The 15,600-nt window shown below is 47.1% G+C and overlaps 1 protein-coding gene across 1 annotated transcript in view; it reads right to left on the reverse strand.

Annotated features, from left to right (window-relative positions):
* LOC119441204 (sulfotransferase ssu-1-like) overlaps positions 1–12,158 on the reverse strand; it is a 12,648-nt gene extending 490 nt beyond the window's left edge. The window contains exons 1-2 of the mRNA XM_037705858.2: positions 11,974–12,158; positions 9,895–10,396 (exon numbers count right to left, since the gene is read on the reverse strand). Of these exons, the coding sequence (XP_037561786.2) occupies positions 9,895–10,396; positions 11,974–12,158 (687 nt within the window). The remainder of the gene's footprint in view (positions 1–9,894; positions 10,397–11,973) is intronic.
* Between the last annotated feature and the right edge of the window lie 3,442 nt (positions 12,159–15,600).

Genomic DNA, 15,600 nt, shown 5'->3' on the forward strand with positions numbered 1-15,600 from the left:
GCTGCGTCTGTCTGAAGCTATGATTCTTCTTATCTTACAGTCGCCGACATGCCATCTGAGCAATGCCGGGATCCTTGGATAGCATCTCTTCTAGAGTATTTATCTCAGCCATCACCCCGCACCACCGACCGCTCGCTTCGGCGCACTGCTCGCCACTTTGCCATCCGCGAAGGGCTCCTGTACCGCCGCAACTACCTCTCTGATGGCCGTAAATGGTTGCTAGTGATTCCTCGCCATCTACGTTCTGACATCTGTGCCTCTTTTCATGCGGATCCTCAATGCGCCCATGCCGGTGTCCTAAAGACGTATGCACGCCTACGGCTTCGATACTACTGGCGCGGAATGTACCGCTTCGTTCGGCAGTACGTCCACTCGTGCTCCAAGTGTCAACGCCGCAAGAGCCCACCTAACCAGATAACAGGGCTGCTTCAACAATTGCCTTGTCCCTCCCGGCCTTTCGACCGTATCGGCATTGACTTGTACGGCCCTCTACCGTACATCCCAGATGGCAACCGCTGGGTTATCGTCGCCGTGGACCACCTCACGCGCTACGCCGAAACTTCAGAGCTTCCGGCGGCCACAGCACGTGAAGTCAGCTCGTTCATCCTTCGCAACCTTGTTCTTCGACATGGTGCGCCTCGCGAGCTACTGAGTGACCGTGGTCGTTCATTCCTCTCCGAGGCTGTAGAAGCCCTGCTCCACGAATGCAACGTTGTCCATAGAACTACGAGCGCCTATCATCCGCAAACCAATGGTATGACTGAACGCTTCAATCGCACTCTTGGCGACATGCTCGCTATGTACGTTTCCGCTGACCACACTAACTGGGACCGCATCCTTCCCTTTGTTACGTATGCCTACAATAGCGCCACTCAGTCGACCACGGGATTCTCTCCTTTCTTTCTTCTTTATGGTCGTGAACCTTCCTCGTTTATGGACACGATTCTTTTGTATCGCCACCGCCCCGACGCTTCAGAATCTACGACTCTATCCGAAGCTGCCACCTATGCCGAAGAATGTCGTCAGATCGCACGCTCTCTTACCGCGCAAAACCAGGCCAGCCAGAAACATAGTCGAGACGCCGGCTTGTCCTTCCCATCATATTCACCTGGAACGCTGGTATGGCTCAGCGTTCCCTCCTCTACTCCCGGCCTTTCAACAAAGTTCAGCTCAAAGTACGCCGGCCCTTACCGGGTTCTCCAACAGACATCCCCGGTCAACTACGTCATTGAGCCTATTCACCCATCTACGGACCAACGGCGTCGCGGGCGCGAAACTGTTCATGTCGACCGACTGAAGCCGCACTACGACCCACCAGTGCTGCCTGTTCCATAGGTCGCCAGGATGGCTCCTTTTTCGCCGGGGAGTGATTGTAGTGACAGATACCGGCGCCAGCAGAGGACGAAGAAGAAGACGTTTCTTGTTGTTGGTGCTCGCACTCGCTCCGCTTGGCCGTTGCCTGTTTCTGGCATTCATAAAAACGCCAAGCGCATCTAACCTTGAACGCGTCCTACCAATATATATGTGAAAGAGAAGAAAGGGAACCGAGGGGCCCGATTATTATTAATCATATCATAAAAAGCCAACAAACAGTGACACCAAGGACAACATAGGGGAAATTACTTGTACTTAGTAATTAAATTAAATTATAAATTAGTGAAAAGGAAAATGAATGAAAAAACAACTGGCCGCAGATGGGGAACGAACCCACGTCTTCGCATTACGCGTGCGATGCTCTCACCAATGAGCTACCGCGGCGCCGTTTTCCCATCCACTTTCTGCGTTATTCATGTCTTACAACTAGAATTAACCCTGGCAGTGTTATCCAGCGCCACCACTCACAAACCTTGGCAGGCGTCACGAGTACGTGATCTTTTCGAGTGAAGTCAACTGCTCAATAAACCCACATATGCTACTTGGAGGCATATATGCCACCTGAAGGCACATATGCTACCTGAAGAACGTTTGGGTGAATATTTAGCTGCGTCAATTTGATTAGAAGCCTGTGATGCGGAACGTGATCAAGAGCGTTAGAGAAATCAAGAAACACTGCGTCAATTAGAAATCCTACGTCATCTGCGGAAAATATATTGTAAGTAAATCCGGGAAGCTGGGTGTCGCATGAACAACCCCTGCGAAAAACGTGATGGCATTTGAAAATGATATCATGCTCTTCAAGCTAAATGATGAATTGTGCATGTATGACGTACTGGTGAAGTTTACGTAGGTTACTAGTTAATGAGATAGGACGATAGTTAAATGGAACAGAGCGATCGCCTGATTTAAAAATTGGTATTACTTTTGCTATTCGCCAGTCATGAAGCATAATGACAGATGATAATGAGTGGGAAAACAGGGCTGATAACACTTGATAAACGTTCAGAGAAGCGTTTTTAAGCATCTTGTTGAAACCAAGGTGATCAGAGCTAGTAGCAGTATTCAGGTTATTCAACAGGGCAAGAATACCAGATTCACTGATGACAATTTCTGGAATGGAATCAATGGCTGCAAAAATGGGAAGTAATGTCTTCATTGGTGAGCACTGGTGAAAATGCATCAACAAGTAGCTGCAAACACTCAGTTTGAATGGCTGGTTCCCCGTCAACATTAATTAAAACTATATAGAAGTTTTTATAAAAGGTGTGTAGTTCGGAGTTAATCACCTCAACATTAGCGCGGTTGTGGCAGTGAATTTGCTTAATAGTAGTTTCGTTTTGACTGAATTCATGAGTAATGTACCCAGTGAAAATCTCATGGTCGGATGTACACATTTAAATGGAGTATATCATGAAGTACGTCTGGGTTATTGCTTAGAACGAGATCACAAATGTGCAGTTTTAGCGAAGCGACACATAGTATTAATGCTAAGTTGGCCAAGCATAAAATCTAAGCAGAAATGAAGAAAGGTGTGGGCTGGAGATCACAGGAGTTAACAGAAAGAGTGGTCAAATCAATGCTTGGAAAATTAATGTCGCCAAACACTAGGAAATAGTTAGGAAAACATACGTCAGTCATTGAGTATTATACGAAATTCACCAGAAGATCTATCAGACATATCGGGCGGCCGGTAGAATGTACAAATACAGCATCAGTAACTTCGAATTTACACCGTATTCATACACATTCAAAGAAAGTAGCAACAGCGAGAATAATAGCAGATATTTGTTTCTATAAGGACGCCACCTCCTTTTATATTTTTCTGTGACAACAAAAATAGCTAAATTCAAGTTCGTGAGAAGAATGCTATCATCCGAAGTAGAATTATGCCGCCATGTTTCGGATACCACTAGAAGTAAAGCACACGTGGAATTCACAAGTGAAAAAAGGACGGCAGTTTTGGAAAGAACATTTCGAATAGTTGTGAACAGGAAATTGGTACTACTCTTTGAACCAGGACGAACATTAGGTGAAAATGACGGAGTTGCTGGAGAAAATGACCTATCTGTCAACACCGGCGCAACTTTGTTGGATGAGGAACTGCGCAGCAAGCCCCCACCCCCCCGCCCCCGCCCCTTGCAAGCGGCATCTCCTACATCAATATCATTATTGATATGTAGTTTGTCGAACGGCAGGCTCATGCGGTCGCCTTCTGTTGTAGTCGGTCGAGCGTATTGAAGAAGCTGACGACGTTTATCACGAACGGCTTGCGAATAGTGACGTCGGTGCTGAAATTGGTGTTCCTGAGCTTGCGGCCTTTAGTTACGATAGCCTCAACTTCTTTATCGTTTAAGAACTCGGCTTAATGGGCGCTTTCTCTCAGTCGAAAAATGACCCCCACTGTGTGCCATAGCAGTGGAAGTCACAGTGACACTAGGCTTATCACGGCAGAAGAAGTTGCTCAGAACTTTTCCAGCTTGCCGATTTGTCAGCATCTGAAACACAATAGAACAAAACATTTGATCGTCGTGACCAGTTTTCTAGGTTATCTATTTTATTGATGATGCTAGAAATTCCACTTTCGAGATGTGCTGAGACGTCAACCTATGAAGCAGATTCATATTTGGTTTCTAGTTCTTAAGGTCTAATTTGAGCGCGGCGTGTATATTTAAAGTTTTAATTATTGACTCGAGAAGACTTGCGTTGCTGGCTTGAAGACGCTTTACAGCCTCGGCCACACCATCTAACTTTTCTTCTGGAACCTTTGTCATAGGTGCGGGGTTTTCCTCAATGACCCCACTCATAAGCAACAAACGCAAAACATAAACAAGTAAACAAGAGCCGTGAAAGACCGTTTGAAAGGATTGGGTGGCCACGACACCACCAGGTCAACATCATTGCTGCGGTAACAGAAAGTTTGATAATAACTGTCCTGTATAAAAGCAGTTGGTGAGCGTCGAACAATTGTGGCAGTGTTGTGGCCCGAAGCCTCATCCAAATGCTCGTGCTTTTGAGGAGGCGGTGTATATATCCGCGTCAGTGGCGTAGCCAGAAATTTTGTTCGGGGGGGGGGGGGGGGGGGGGGGGCGCTCAGGTTGCAGCGCGGCCTCCTCCTTATAGAATTTGTCGAGGGATCAAATGCATGATTAATAACTGCATTGCCAATTTCATTGTATATTAGATGCTGCAAACGAATTATTGAACGCTATGCACTGGCCATTAAAACATGTATGTTTTCATAACAGAATATATCCGTATGTCCCAAAAATTCTGGCAGAAATAACTGATATCAATGCTTCCGTGTTTTTTTTTTTGTCTAATTAATAAGTAAAGAAAACGTCACATGAACTTCAGAACTATTGACCCTTTTCGCGGAGCAGTTTGTTTTAGAGAAACGAGATGGCGCTCACGGCGGCGCGCCATACCTCTCCTCAGCGACCGCGCACGAATACGAAACCATTACCGATTCTACCTTGCTTCTGTGCGATCAGCTGTCGGAAATGCAACTGAGTTTTCGCTAACACACTGTGCTCCAATCATGCTAGATTGAATCATGTGGATTGAAGACGTGTGCAGTAGGTGGCTGCAAAAATAGTGACTGACATGTTAAGGAATAGAATGAATCTGTGTGGCCAAGTTCGCGGACCGCTGCTGAAACTGTCCGAACGTGTTACCGGCACTTCGTGATGTGCGGCTTTCCTCGAGGATACAGAAATTTGCTCATCCGCCAGCCTTGTATCGCTAACCTTCAAAGAAAAGGCTTCATCCCCAGAACGTCGGCAACAGTGAGTACCACTCGTTAAACAATGACAAAGGGAGTAGCGCCGCTTCCTGTCATAGTAAGTTTCGCGCACGTTATCTATACACATCTGTCCAAATGGCAGGAAAACTTACGCCCACTCTATCGCCGACGTATCAAGAATAAGTGAATGGACGCACACTTGAATATATGCGCACTGTATACACACAATAAATGACGGACTACACCTATGGAGCTGGTCGAAGCTGAATGTTTCGTGACGGTCCACAAGAGTAAGCAAGTTACTAGCTGTAATATATATTTGCTACAAGGTATTACAATGTACAAAACAGCTACGTTTCAAGCCTTGTGCGCAGCAAGAACAAATCTATCGGATTCGGAACTGAGCACACCCGCGAGCGATTAGGCAGAAAATAATCAGATAGTGGCCGCAACGAGGAACTTCACTGAGTCAGAAACTGACAAGCCACTGCTTCAAAATATTTGCCGAATAAAGAACAAAGAGCAAAACACACTAATCCTGACTGAATTCATAATCGCAAAGCTTGGAATGCATATTTAGCCCCGCTTTTAGAAGAAGCACCATATAAACTGCCTGCGCCGTTTGGACATAGCTCAATCAGCTCCGAAACCGCTTTTGCATGTTCTTTGAAGCTGTGATCAAAGCTTCGTGTCGTCCACCTAGTCACCGTCTACGATATCTCCGAAAACAGAGGTTTTCTAAGCCGCACCGGCGTCATACACTTCCATTGTAAACAAGGAGGCAACGGAGGCAGTTGAGGCAAGCAATGGACGCGTCACCACGTGATCAAATATGGCAGTGCCCACGGGATTGCCGCGAAAAGGGTCAATATCAGTTCGAAACCAGCAAAGCAGTGCATGCAGCTTATATGAAAAACGTAAAGGCCATGAAATGAATTAGTTGAGGACAAATATTTTGATGAATCTTTGTCATTCAAGAACCTTGTTTACATTTTTCTACATATGCAACGGCCAGGAAGAAACCTCAATGACGCTATCCCTCGCTGCAATCGATTGCGCAGGAGCAGCTGTAATTGTATTGTAATTACACCGAGATAATACTCGCAGCAGTGAGTACAAATAAAAAGTGGGAGTTCTGCAAAGTATATATTAGAAATGCGAAGATGAATGGAATATACAAATGCGAAGATACAACTCGCTAAAGGGCAAAAAAAGAGTCGCTGGAAACAAAGTTCACTGCTTGTATACACAAAACCTCGCAATAAGATATTTAAAAATACGTATGAGTCTCCAATAAATCTACGTACTTAAGCAAACGTCAGTGTATATAATGCGTCAAATACGACAAATAAGCATGTTGCTCAGTCACAGATAATAAACTTTGCTCACAGAAAGACAGATGATCCTGCCAGGAACATAACTATGATCGCAGAAATCGTGATATGTACTTGGGCCATGAAGCGGTCATGACAGTGCCATGTGGGTAGAATAATAGAGGAATAATGAATAAATCAGTACGAAATGTGTAATTTAACTGCCTGCACAACGCCAACAATTATTCTGAAGCTGCAGCAGTATTTACACATTTACATAGAACCTGCTGTCGCAGTGAGAGATGGGCATCTATTCCGGTGCTAAAACCTAAAACACTCCCTCGATGTCGTTGGCATACTTGTTTAGGTACCTTGCAGAAACAGTAGGCTGTTCGATTCCAGCGATGTCCGTTGCTTCGTCAGGAAGTATGGAGAAGCAGCCTGCTTTTGAATCTAGGCTTTCTTTGATAATGTCATGACAAATTTCTATAATTTGGTTTTGTGCGTCTGGGCTTAAATACGAGGCAGTACTGGGGCAACTTTCCAAATGGTTCTTCAGATATGTATCTCCACAATCAGCTCGCATCCGAAGAAGCACTCTAATATATTTTCAGCAGGGGCATTGCTTAAATCCATAGGGCCCCTGTCCCTGTAGCCACGGAAAGCCAGACCTTGTCGCCCGCAAGAAGAAAAAAATCCTCATTAATAGGCCGTTCACTTTCTTCTGTTTTCTCATATTTTACTTTGCCTGCCCTGGTCCAGCTGATCAATCACATTGGGCACGCTTCCTGAAAATGTTTAGAGAAAATTATCAGCTGCTAGCTGACAGTCACGGTGATATTTAGTATTTTCGTGTGTGGGGGAGATTGCGAGCGCGCGCTTCCATTTATGGAACGGCTTGGACACGAGCATTCCAGTGCACGCATGTTGGCCCAAGTTTATAAGAACATTAACCCCATAAAGTTCTAGAATTGAGGTGGTTACAACATCTTTATTGAAAATCATGGTGGGGTCTCAGGGTGGCCCTGAGATTGGGGGCGACTCCCTCGGCCCAAGTGACGATTTTCAGTTGTTCCCTGAGATCGGCGGCAGTCCTAAGTAAGCTCTCCCAGGTAAGTTTGGAGGGGGCTGGCAAGAGCATATTTGAAAATCTTTTAAAGCATGCCTTTGGAAATGTCAGCGCACCTTTAATTCGCGTCAAACGTTTATGAGAATATACCCATAAAGTTTCGTAATTGAAATCCATGCGCTCCGTATATTCCGCGGCCGCTGCGAGATGCCGCAACGCGCCCGCTCGCTATCGAAAAGCCGTTGAAAGTTTGTGCTTGGATGGGGATCCTTGCGTTGCGTGACTCCAGGTGCAAGGGTGTTGTCATGAAATCCAGCCCGAGTTCGCAATGTTCGTGCTGAAATGTTTTTTCGAGCATGAAAAGGACATTGTAGACAAAATCCAGAATGATTGCCGGCGTCGGTGGTAGTTTTGGTCGGCGGTGCATGCCAGCACGAAAAAATTTCGGGGGGGGGGGGGGGGGGGCTGGAGCCCCATCAGCCCCCCCCCCCCCCTGGCTACGCGCCTGATACGCGTCCCCTGTTCTCCGACGAGCAGCATGAAGTTGTCCAGAATCGGCGGCGGGTGATGCAGCAGACTCGGTAAGTCGGCAGGTTGGCGGGCATTCCGTGGATGACACATGGCTCTTGCCGGTTCGTCGGCCAAGGTATCAGCCAGCGGTATTGTAGGGAGCCACAGCAGCCGTCCCAGGAGCGACAGTAGCAGCATGTGTACAAAAGCAGTTGGTGAGCGCCGAAAACTTGTGGCATTGTTGTGGCCAGAAGCTTCACCTAAATGCACACGCTTTCCTGCTTTCATGTGCTACTCTTTTCTGCGTTCAAATGCTTGCGCATGAAAACATGTTTTTTTTCCCTTTTGCCACTTTGAGTCATGCACTGTAGACATAGGGGCCTATGAAAGCTACACTTACTTACATACACTTCCTTTTCATCGCTCTTTGAAAAAAAAAAAAAAAAGTTGACGGCGGTGAGGCTTCATTGGATCCGGAGGAGCTCGGGCATAGTCACCCCTTATTAACATTTCATGAAATCGTCTCCCACTATAAAGAGGAACGCAGGCGCTTCCCGCCTCCACACCCAAATCTATGTAGAGCTCAATCGATCACGCTTAGGATGCTTCAGACGAGGTCATATCCCTCGCGAGATTTCTTAAGCAGGATAAACACAGAAATTGACCCACAGTGCCCGGATTGTGGGGAGGAGTTTAGCACTCTAGCACATATGCTCTGGCAGTGTCCTGCGTTACGGGATACGTCACTCATTAGCTAACAGGACTGGGACGAGGCCATCTCAAGTACGGGACTCAAGCTCCAGTCCATGGCCGTCCAGAGGGCCTGTGAAAGAACGGAGAGGCTTGGCCTCCCGATTCCGACATGGGAGCAGCCAGCGGCGAGCCGGGGGCCCCAGCGGGTCTCCGCCGGCTACTCCCTCAGGACCTCAATAAAAGTTCATTGTCTGTCTGTCTGTGATTCAAACTTAATTTGGGGCTATTCACAAGTGTTGTGCGAAGCGCTATATGGAATCTGTGAGCTGATGGAATAAAATGAATGCAGACAACTAGGAAGGAAAAAAAAAGCATAATTTCTTGCCAATGATCAATACGGAGTCTCGTCGGTATGACAATACTCAGGTAAACAAGAAACTACGTGATCTTGGCAAAAAAAAATACAATGTGTTGAAGAACACCATGGTTATCAAGGAACAAGAAAGGGTCATTGAAAGAATCTCTTGGAATATGCATTCGATTCTGTACTTAGTTATCTAAAGCAGCGTCGCCTTACTATCAAGAGGTCGAAATAATGAAAAGTAATCAACTTTCGATACTGCATCTTTTCGATTGTACTTTATTGCTTATCATGCATTTTTTAGAACACTGCTGGGAAAAAAACGGAGCAAACGAAGCAACAGAACGTTTTCACGAGATATGCGTTTTTTGAGCTCTGAACGCATAAAAAATGGCGGAAATTGCACACTTGCAATTGTACAAAGCGGATTAATCGGTCCTTCGCTCCATCCAGTATTACAGTTTACGACGTAACAGTCATGGTAAGGTTTGTAAACATCACATGGACACCTTATTCGCTACAATATGCGTAATGAGGCAAGTCACCAAAGGTTGTCACCAACATTTCAAATATTTCCACTCAGGTACGTATCTCCCCAGATCTCCTTAATCACTCCAGATGCCTGCTTCCTCGCAATCCACTCACGAAATACATCTATGTGGCGCTGAGTGAAGTGAGACCTCCAATCACCTACCACACCTTTTCTCACGATATTCTTGCCGCTCGTAAGACGACTGTTAGTGGTCGCCGTGACACGGCGAAAACCTTCCACGAAGGGCCTATCTGTCTCGGTCAACGAATCCAAAAGCGTCTCGTCGACGTTACATACTTTCGACATGAAGGGAATTGCACTTCTCTCGACGACATTCGCGTAAATATTGTCATCGTGCTCAAGCATGTCACGGTACTGTTTGCCCATAAATCCGGCCAAGTCAAGAACCGTGTTCTTGAAATCGTTCTTCAGCTGCTCGTAGGTGAGAAAGAACACGTTTCGTTCGTGCCGATGTGGATACCAGGAGAGGAGGTGGTCGCAGTAATCACCACGGTCTACTTCTCCAGCGACGAAAGCCTCGACGAAGTCATCGAAGGTGCCGTCCTCGAACTCGTAAGTAGCACCACTTTTCACATAGTAGTAGAAAGAGACGCAGACGTCTAGCGGATTACGCGTCAGGTAAATGTACTTGGCTCGGGGGTTCTTCAGCTGGTGCTCGTACGAGAAGTGCGTCTTGAAGAACCGTGGTGGCTGCATCTCGTTCAGATACCGCATACCGGTCATCTCTGGGTACGGACACCGCCGGTGGAACTCGCCGTAGTTTTCGGCGCTCTCACCCCTGGACAGTAAATAAAAGAGTAGACCATGAGCATCCTTCTATGTTTTGAGGTAAATACGACAACTTCGGTTATATCAGAGTCCTTCCATGTTTTGGAAGGACTCTGGAAGGACTCTGGTTATATGCACAAGCGGATTTTGAACACATTGAAGGCATTCATTCTAAAATAAAAGTACAGATCTTTGCCTTTTCTTTTGTTAGCCCACAGAGATTTCTGATTTATTGCTTCATTGACTCATTGATTTGGTATTCTTTAACGTCCTACATCAATACCATTCATTGCAGGAGTATCATAGTCACCATACTAGAGTACTCTGAATTGTTTAGAGCACTTAGAATTTTTTAATGTACACCTCAATCTAAGAACAGTAACGTTTCCTTGTAGTGTATCCATTAGTTTTGAAAAGCGGTGGCCTCTTATACAGTCTAACTTGTAATAATGATACGGACATAACGAAGTAGGTATAAAATGTTTCTTGCCAACATGAGCGTGTAACGACTACGTGCTTATTATGAATATTGCATATAAGTAATGTATTTGCATGTCCGATGTTACGTCGTTATAACGAGGTTCGACTGTAGATATTGCAACCGCCGACCCCGTGCTCAGCAGCAAAGCCACGACGGGGGTTCACGCTCATACTCCTCTATGCCTTGTAATGGACCATGCGTTTCTTTGGTCGTTTTTCGGCTTGTTGGTTTTACTGATGTGTGTATATACATATGTAATGAAATTCTCTTCTCCGGCCCTATACATGAGGCTGGCTATAGCCAGATCTGAAAGTAATTTTTTCTTGAAATAAATTTTCTTTTACACCATAGTTCTGGTGTTGTCAGAATTCTCTGCTCTGAAAAGATCGGAGATGACGTGATAATACAAACTTATCTGAAACGTCCAAATTTGTTCAATATAAGCCGGTCATTCTTTTTAGTCTTTCTGCACGCGTTAGCTTCCCGGTTCACATCCCACTTTTCCTTTCCCCAAGAAAAGTGTATCGAACCTGAACGTACTCTTTTTTTTTTTTCACACTCTCTTCTCTCGGTTTGTCCTCTCGTTGTCGAACTTGAAAGCCAGATAAGAGAGATGGAAATATTTACAAAGCAGCCACTTTTTTCTCATCCCTTGCATATAAGGAAGGCGCGCAGGTTTCGACAGGTTCCTTTAGCATGCTTTCAAAAGAGATAATGGCTCTTTGTATCATTATGAGGTACTATGTGTGCTTTTTGATCAACGGAAGTATTTGTATACAAGTGCAGGAAGATTTTTCATATGACAAGGCGATTTTTTAGGGTAGGCAGGAATGAGTGAGGTAGACAACTGCGGCAGATCAACACGCAAGCAACATATCTACGGATGCATTACTGGCCTGACAAGAAGCCAGTCAATTGCCCATCTTGTGAAACGAACGTATAATTACTGCCTAATTGTTCGCGGATGTGCTTTACTTTGCATTAAGCGTTCGAGTCATATATTTCAGTACTTATAGCGAACAGTTCACACCACTGTTAGGTGGCCTGAAAAATGCCTTTACGACAGAACGTAATTTGTGGTGTATTGTATAGACGTATGGTGATACCTGTGAAGAATCAGTTGGATGATCTGCTCCAGCCAGTTGTTGCCACATTTGAGGTAAGACACGAGTATCAAGTCGTTGTCGTGTGGCATGTAGTCTCGAGCATTGCGCACATTTTCCGGCAGGTAAGCCTTGGAATACTTTAGGCCATCAATCACGTGGTACACGGGAACACGTCGATGTGCCATGCTTTCCTGAAATGACGTTGTCAGACGCTTAGTTTGACTGTTGAATGAAAACATTTCTATCTGCAGAACGCTACACCGACAAGCATAAGTGCACACCAAATACACGGTGTAGAAATATCTTGTTAGGCGCATGTCACATGAAATCCTGCATGAAATAGCGATCTGAACACTGCGCGAATACTAATTTTTAAATAAGACTCACTTAAAATTTCAACAAAAATTATTGTTACAGATTCAGTGACTTATCCCTGACTTAGAATAGAACGGTGATCTCGCCGAAGTAAGTATGAATCGGTAGTAATTAAACAATTTTTGAACAGTTCAGAGCCCGTGCAAACCTCTGAGGCAATCATTTACGCTAATTTGCTGCATATTTCATGCCCACTGATTCTTGTGCTGAAGGAGGTAACTTCACTTTGTTTCAAATCCTGTCTTCTGTCATTGCCGTGTGAGTGCAAATTATCGAGAAATCATTTATTGGATCAAAAATTTGTCGCAGTTTCACCCGAAATACGAAGCAGCAATTGCAATAGCAAATTATTAGAGAGCTATACGGAGTAAGGATAGTAGTTTTATCAGCTGTATAAACGTGGACTTGCAGCAGCACCAGCAACGCGCAGAACTGTTGTTGACGCCGTCGGCGTTCTGCCCGCGTTCGCACCGAACGTGCGCGGCGTTTTTATATAAATACGTATTTGGTGCCGAAGCTAAACGTCGCCCCCCCCCTCCCTCCCTCCCGTCCCCCCACAGCCTTTCGCGCGACGGAAAAAGTTGCGTTTGCTCTCTATTTATGGAAAGGAGGAAAGAGACACTTAATTCTGCAGCCCTTCACCGGGCCTAACAGGCCCGGAACAACACCCCCTGCAGTCTCTGCAGCACACCAAGGCCTTCCATCCCGGCCTGATACGTGCCGCCACAGCCTGCCGGTTTTGCTTCGCCCAGCCATGGCGACTCCACCCTATCCTCCTTTCTCCCCCACTTACCCCTTCCCGTTGGCGCTGAGCCGTGCTCCCTCAAGGGCTGCAGAAGATAGCGTCAACATTTCCCTTTCCACATGAACCACTTACTACTACGGCGCAGAACGCACGTTTGCTCTCCGACGTGCGATCTCCTGGCCTCTCCCTCACCTTCATCGTGGGAGGAAGTGCTCCTTAGCTCCAGTCCGGACGTAACTCCGAGCCGTGGAGCGGTGGTGGTAGAAACTTTTATTGCCATTGATGGTGGGCGCGAAGACCCCTACATGGCACTTGGGTGCTCCCTTACTGTGAGGACGCACCCTTACAAAGCGAAGGAGAGCCCTTGGAGCGCAATCCTTCTCATAGCACTGGAGATGATCCAGCACTGGTCCTGAGGGGAAGTGCAGGTCAAAAGAGTCTCCCAGTAAGACTCCGCCACGGTCTGTGATGGGGGATGAGGGAAGGTGGGGCATGTGAGGAGGGTGTGTAGGAAGTCTCCTGGTTTACTGCAAAGTTTGCATGAGGAGGGGAATTGGTCTGGGTATCTTGCATGTAGCAGCAAGGGGTATGGGGTATGGGGCAGTCCGAGTTTGTAGTCGACGCCAGTGTGCGGCCTGCGCTATGGTGAGGGATGGGGCTGGGGGTGTGTGTTCCCTTCGTTCGTCCCGGTAGTACGAAAGGATATCACTGAAAGAAAGCAGGCGCTCCCTGGCCCGTAGAGGGGGCTCGACTCCTCCTGCCCGGAATGTAAGACCTCGGGCTAGAGAATGAGCCTCCTCATTGCCAGGGAGGCCGGCATGTGCTGGCGTCCAGATGAGGGTCATGGGGTGCCGGGGCTGCCAGAAGCGTAGTAAGCGAGCAGCGGTGCGGGATATGTAGCCGTTGGCATAATTGACAATGGCAGATTTGGAGTCAGTGATAATTTTGGTGGCAGATGTAGAGATGAGAGCAAGCGCGATGGCTGCCTCTTCTGCCTCTGTGGTGGAATTAGTGATGATTGAGCTGGAGGTTAGAAGCTTTGCCTGATTGTCGGCTACCGCCAGGGCCATACGGGAGCCTGACGTATACTCTGCTGCGTTCGCGTAGACCACATCATGGTCCTCGCTGTACTGTCTGTGGAGGGCCCGAGCCCTTGCTATTCTGCGGTTCCGATCTCGCTCAGGGTGCATGTTCTTGGGGATGGGAGGTATGTTGAGGTTAGAGCGGAGGATAGAAGAAAGGGGGACCCCCTCGGTAGGGTGTGTAATTGCGGTTAGGCTTAATTGGGATAATAGAGCGCGGCCAGCGGCTGCGTTAGATATACAAGATATTTGTGCCGTAAAGGTGGCTTCTGTGAGTTCCTCAAAGGTGTTGTGGACACCGAGTTTGAGGAGTCGGTCGGTGGATGTGCTGGGGGGAAGACGTAGAGCCATTTTCGTGCAACTCCGTAGGAGCGCGTTTACCCGGTCTCTCTCCTTCTGTCGGAGGGGTAGGTATGGAAGGGCATATGTGGTGCGGCTTATGATGTAAGCCTGAGTAAGGCGAAGTGCGTTTCGCTCACGTAGGCCAGCCCGGCGGTTCGCTATGCGGCGAATAAGTCGGGTGGTCTGTTGAGCGTGTGTTTGGAGAGTCTTTATGACTTCTCCGTGCGCGCCGTGGGAGTGAGCCGTGGAGCGAGCCGAACAGGTCGCCGTCACGCATCGCCTGGCGGCCATCTGGCCTTCCTGAGGAGCCTATGAACTAGCTCACAACTCTGACGAATAAAGTTGTCTCTCTATCTCTCTCCGACGTGCGTTTGCTCCCCGTGAAAGCGCGCGTCCCTCGCGCCCTTTCACTCGCACATACAGCGTCCGGAGCGCGGCGACGATTTCATCGCCGTTGACGTCATACGGAACCTCACGGCGACGGCAGAAATCTGCTTTGGAGTGTCCATATAATTGCTATAGCAATAAAAATATTCGATAGCGGCCTATTTTATTAAAGTACACTCTAAGAACAGTTGCACCCTTTGGGGCCTATTTTTGCCAGAGAACAATAATCGTCATCTGACTTACGTGGCTTTCCTTTCTTTAACGCTGTGCGCCCGGCACTTATCAGTCACGAATGACAAGAGCGTTATCAGCGTGACACAGCGTTCTCGACAGGAAAGTAGCAAGTTCAGAGTTTTCAAGATAGGAAACGCAAGCAAGACAGATGACGATTATTGTTGTGTGGCAAAAATGCACCGCAAAGGGTGCAACTGTTTTAGAGTGTACCTAAAGACAAAGACATTAACAGCGGAGCGGTTTAAGCCAGCCGTAAGTTGTGCCGCGAGCCGCAACACATCGCTGAGCGATGAGTCACCTGGGTTGCCTAGCAACCACCTCGCGGAGCGGCGTGTGCGTCGCCTCCTCTCCTTGCCGTGCACATGTTTCCTTGACATGGGCAACACCTCCTAGCGAGAGAGGGAAAGAGAAAACCAGAGCAAGAGAGAGAGAAAAAAAATTTTCCGCGTATCTGCGTGCTTT

Source organism: Dermacentor silvarum, chromosome 2, assembly GCF_013339745.2.
Source record: "Dermacentor silvarum isolate Dsil-2018 chromosome 2, BIME_Dsil_1.4, whole genome shotgun sequence".
Lineage (NCBI taxonomy): Eukaryota > Metazoa > Arthropoda > Arachnida > Ixodida > Ixodidae > Dermacentor > Dermacentor silvarum.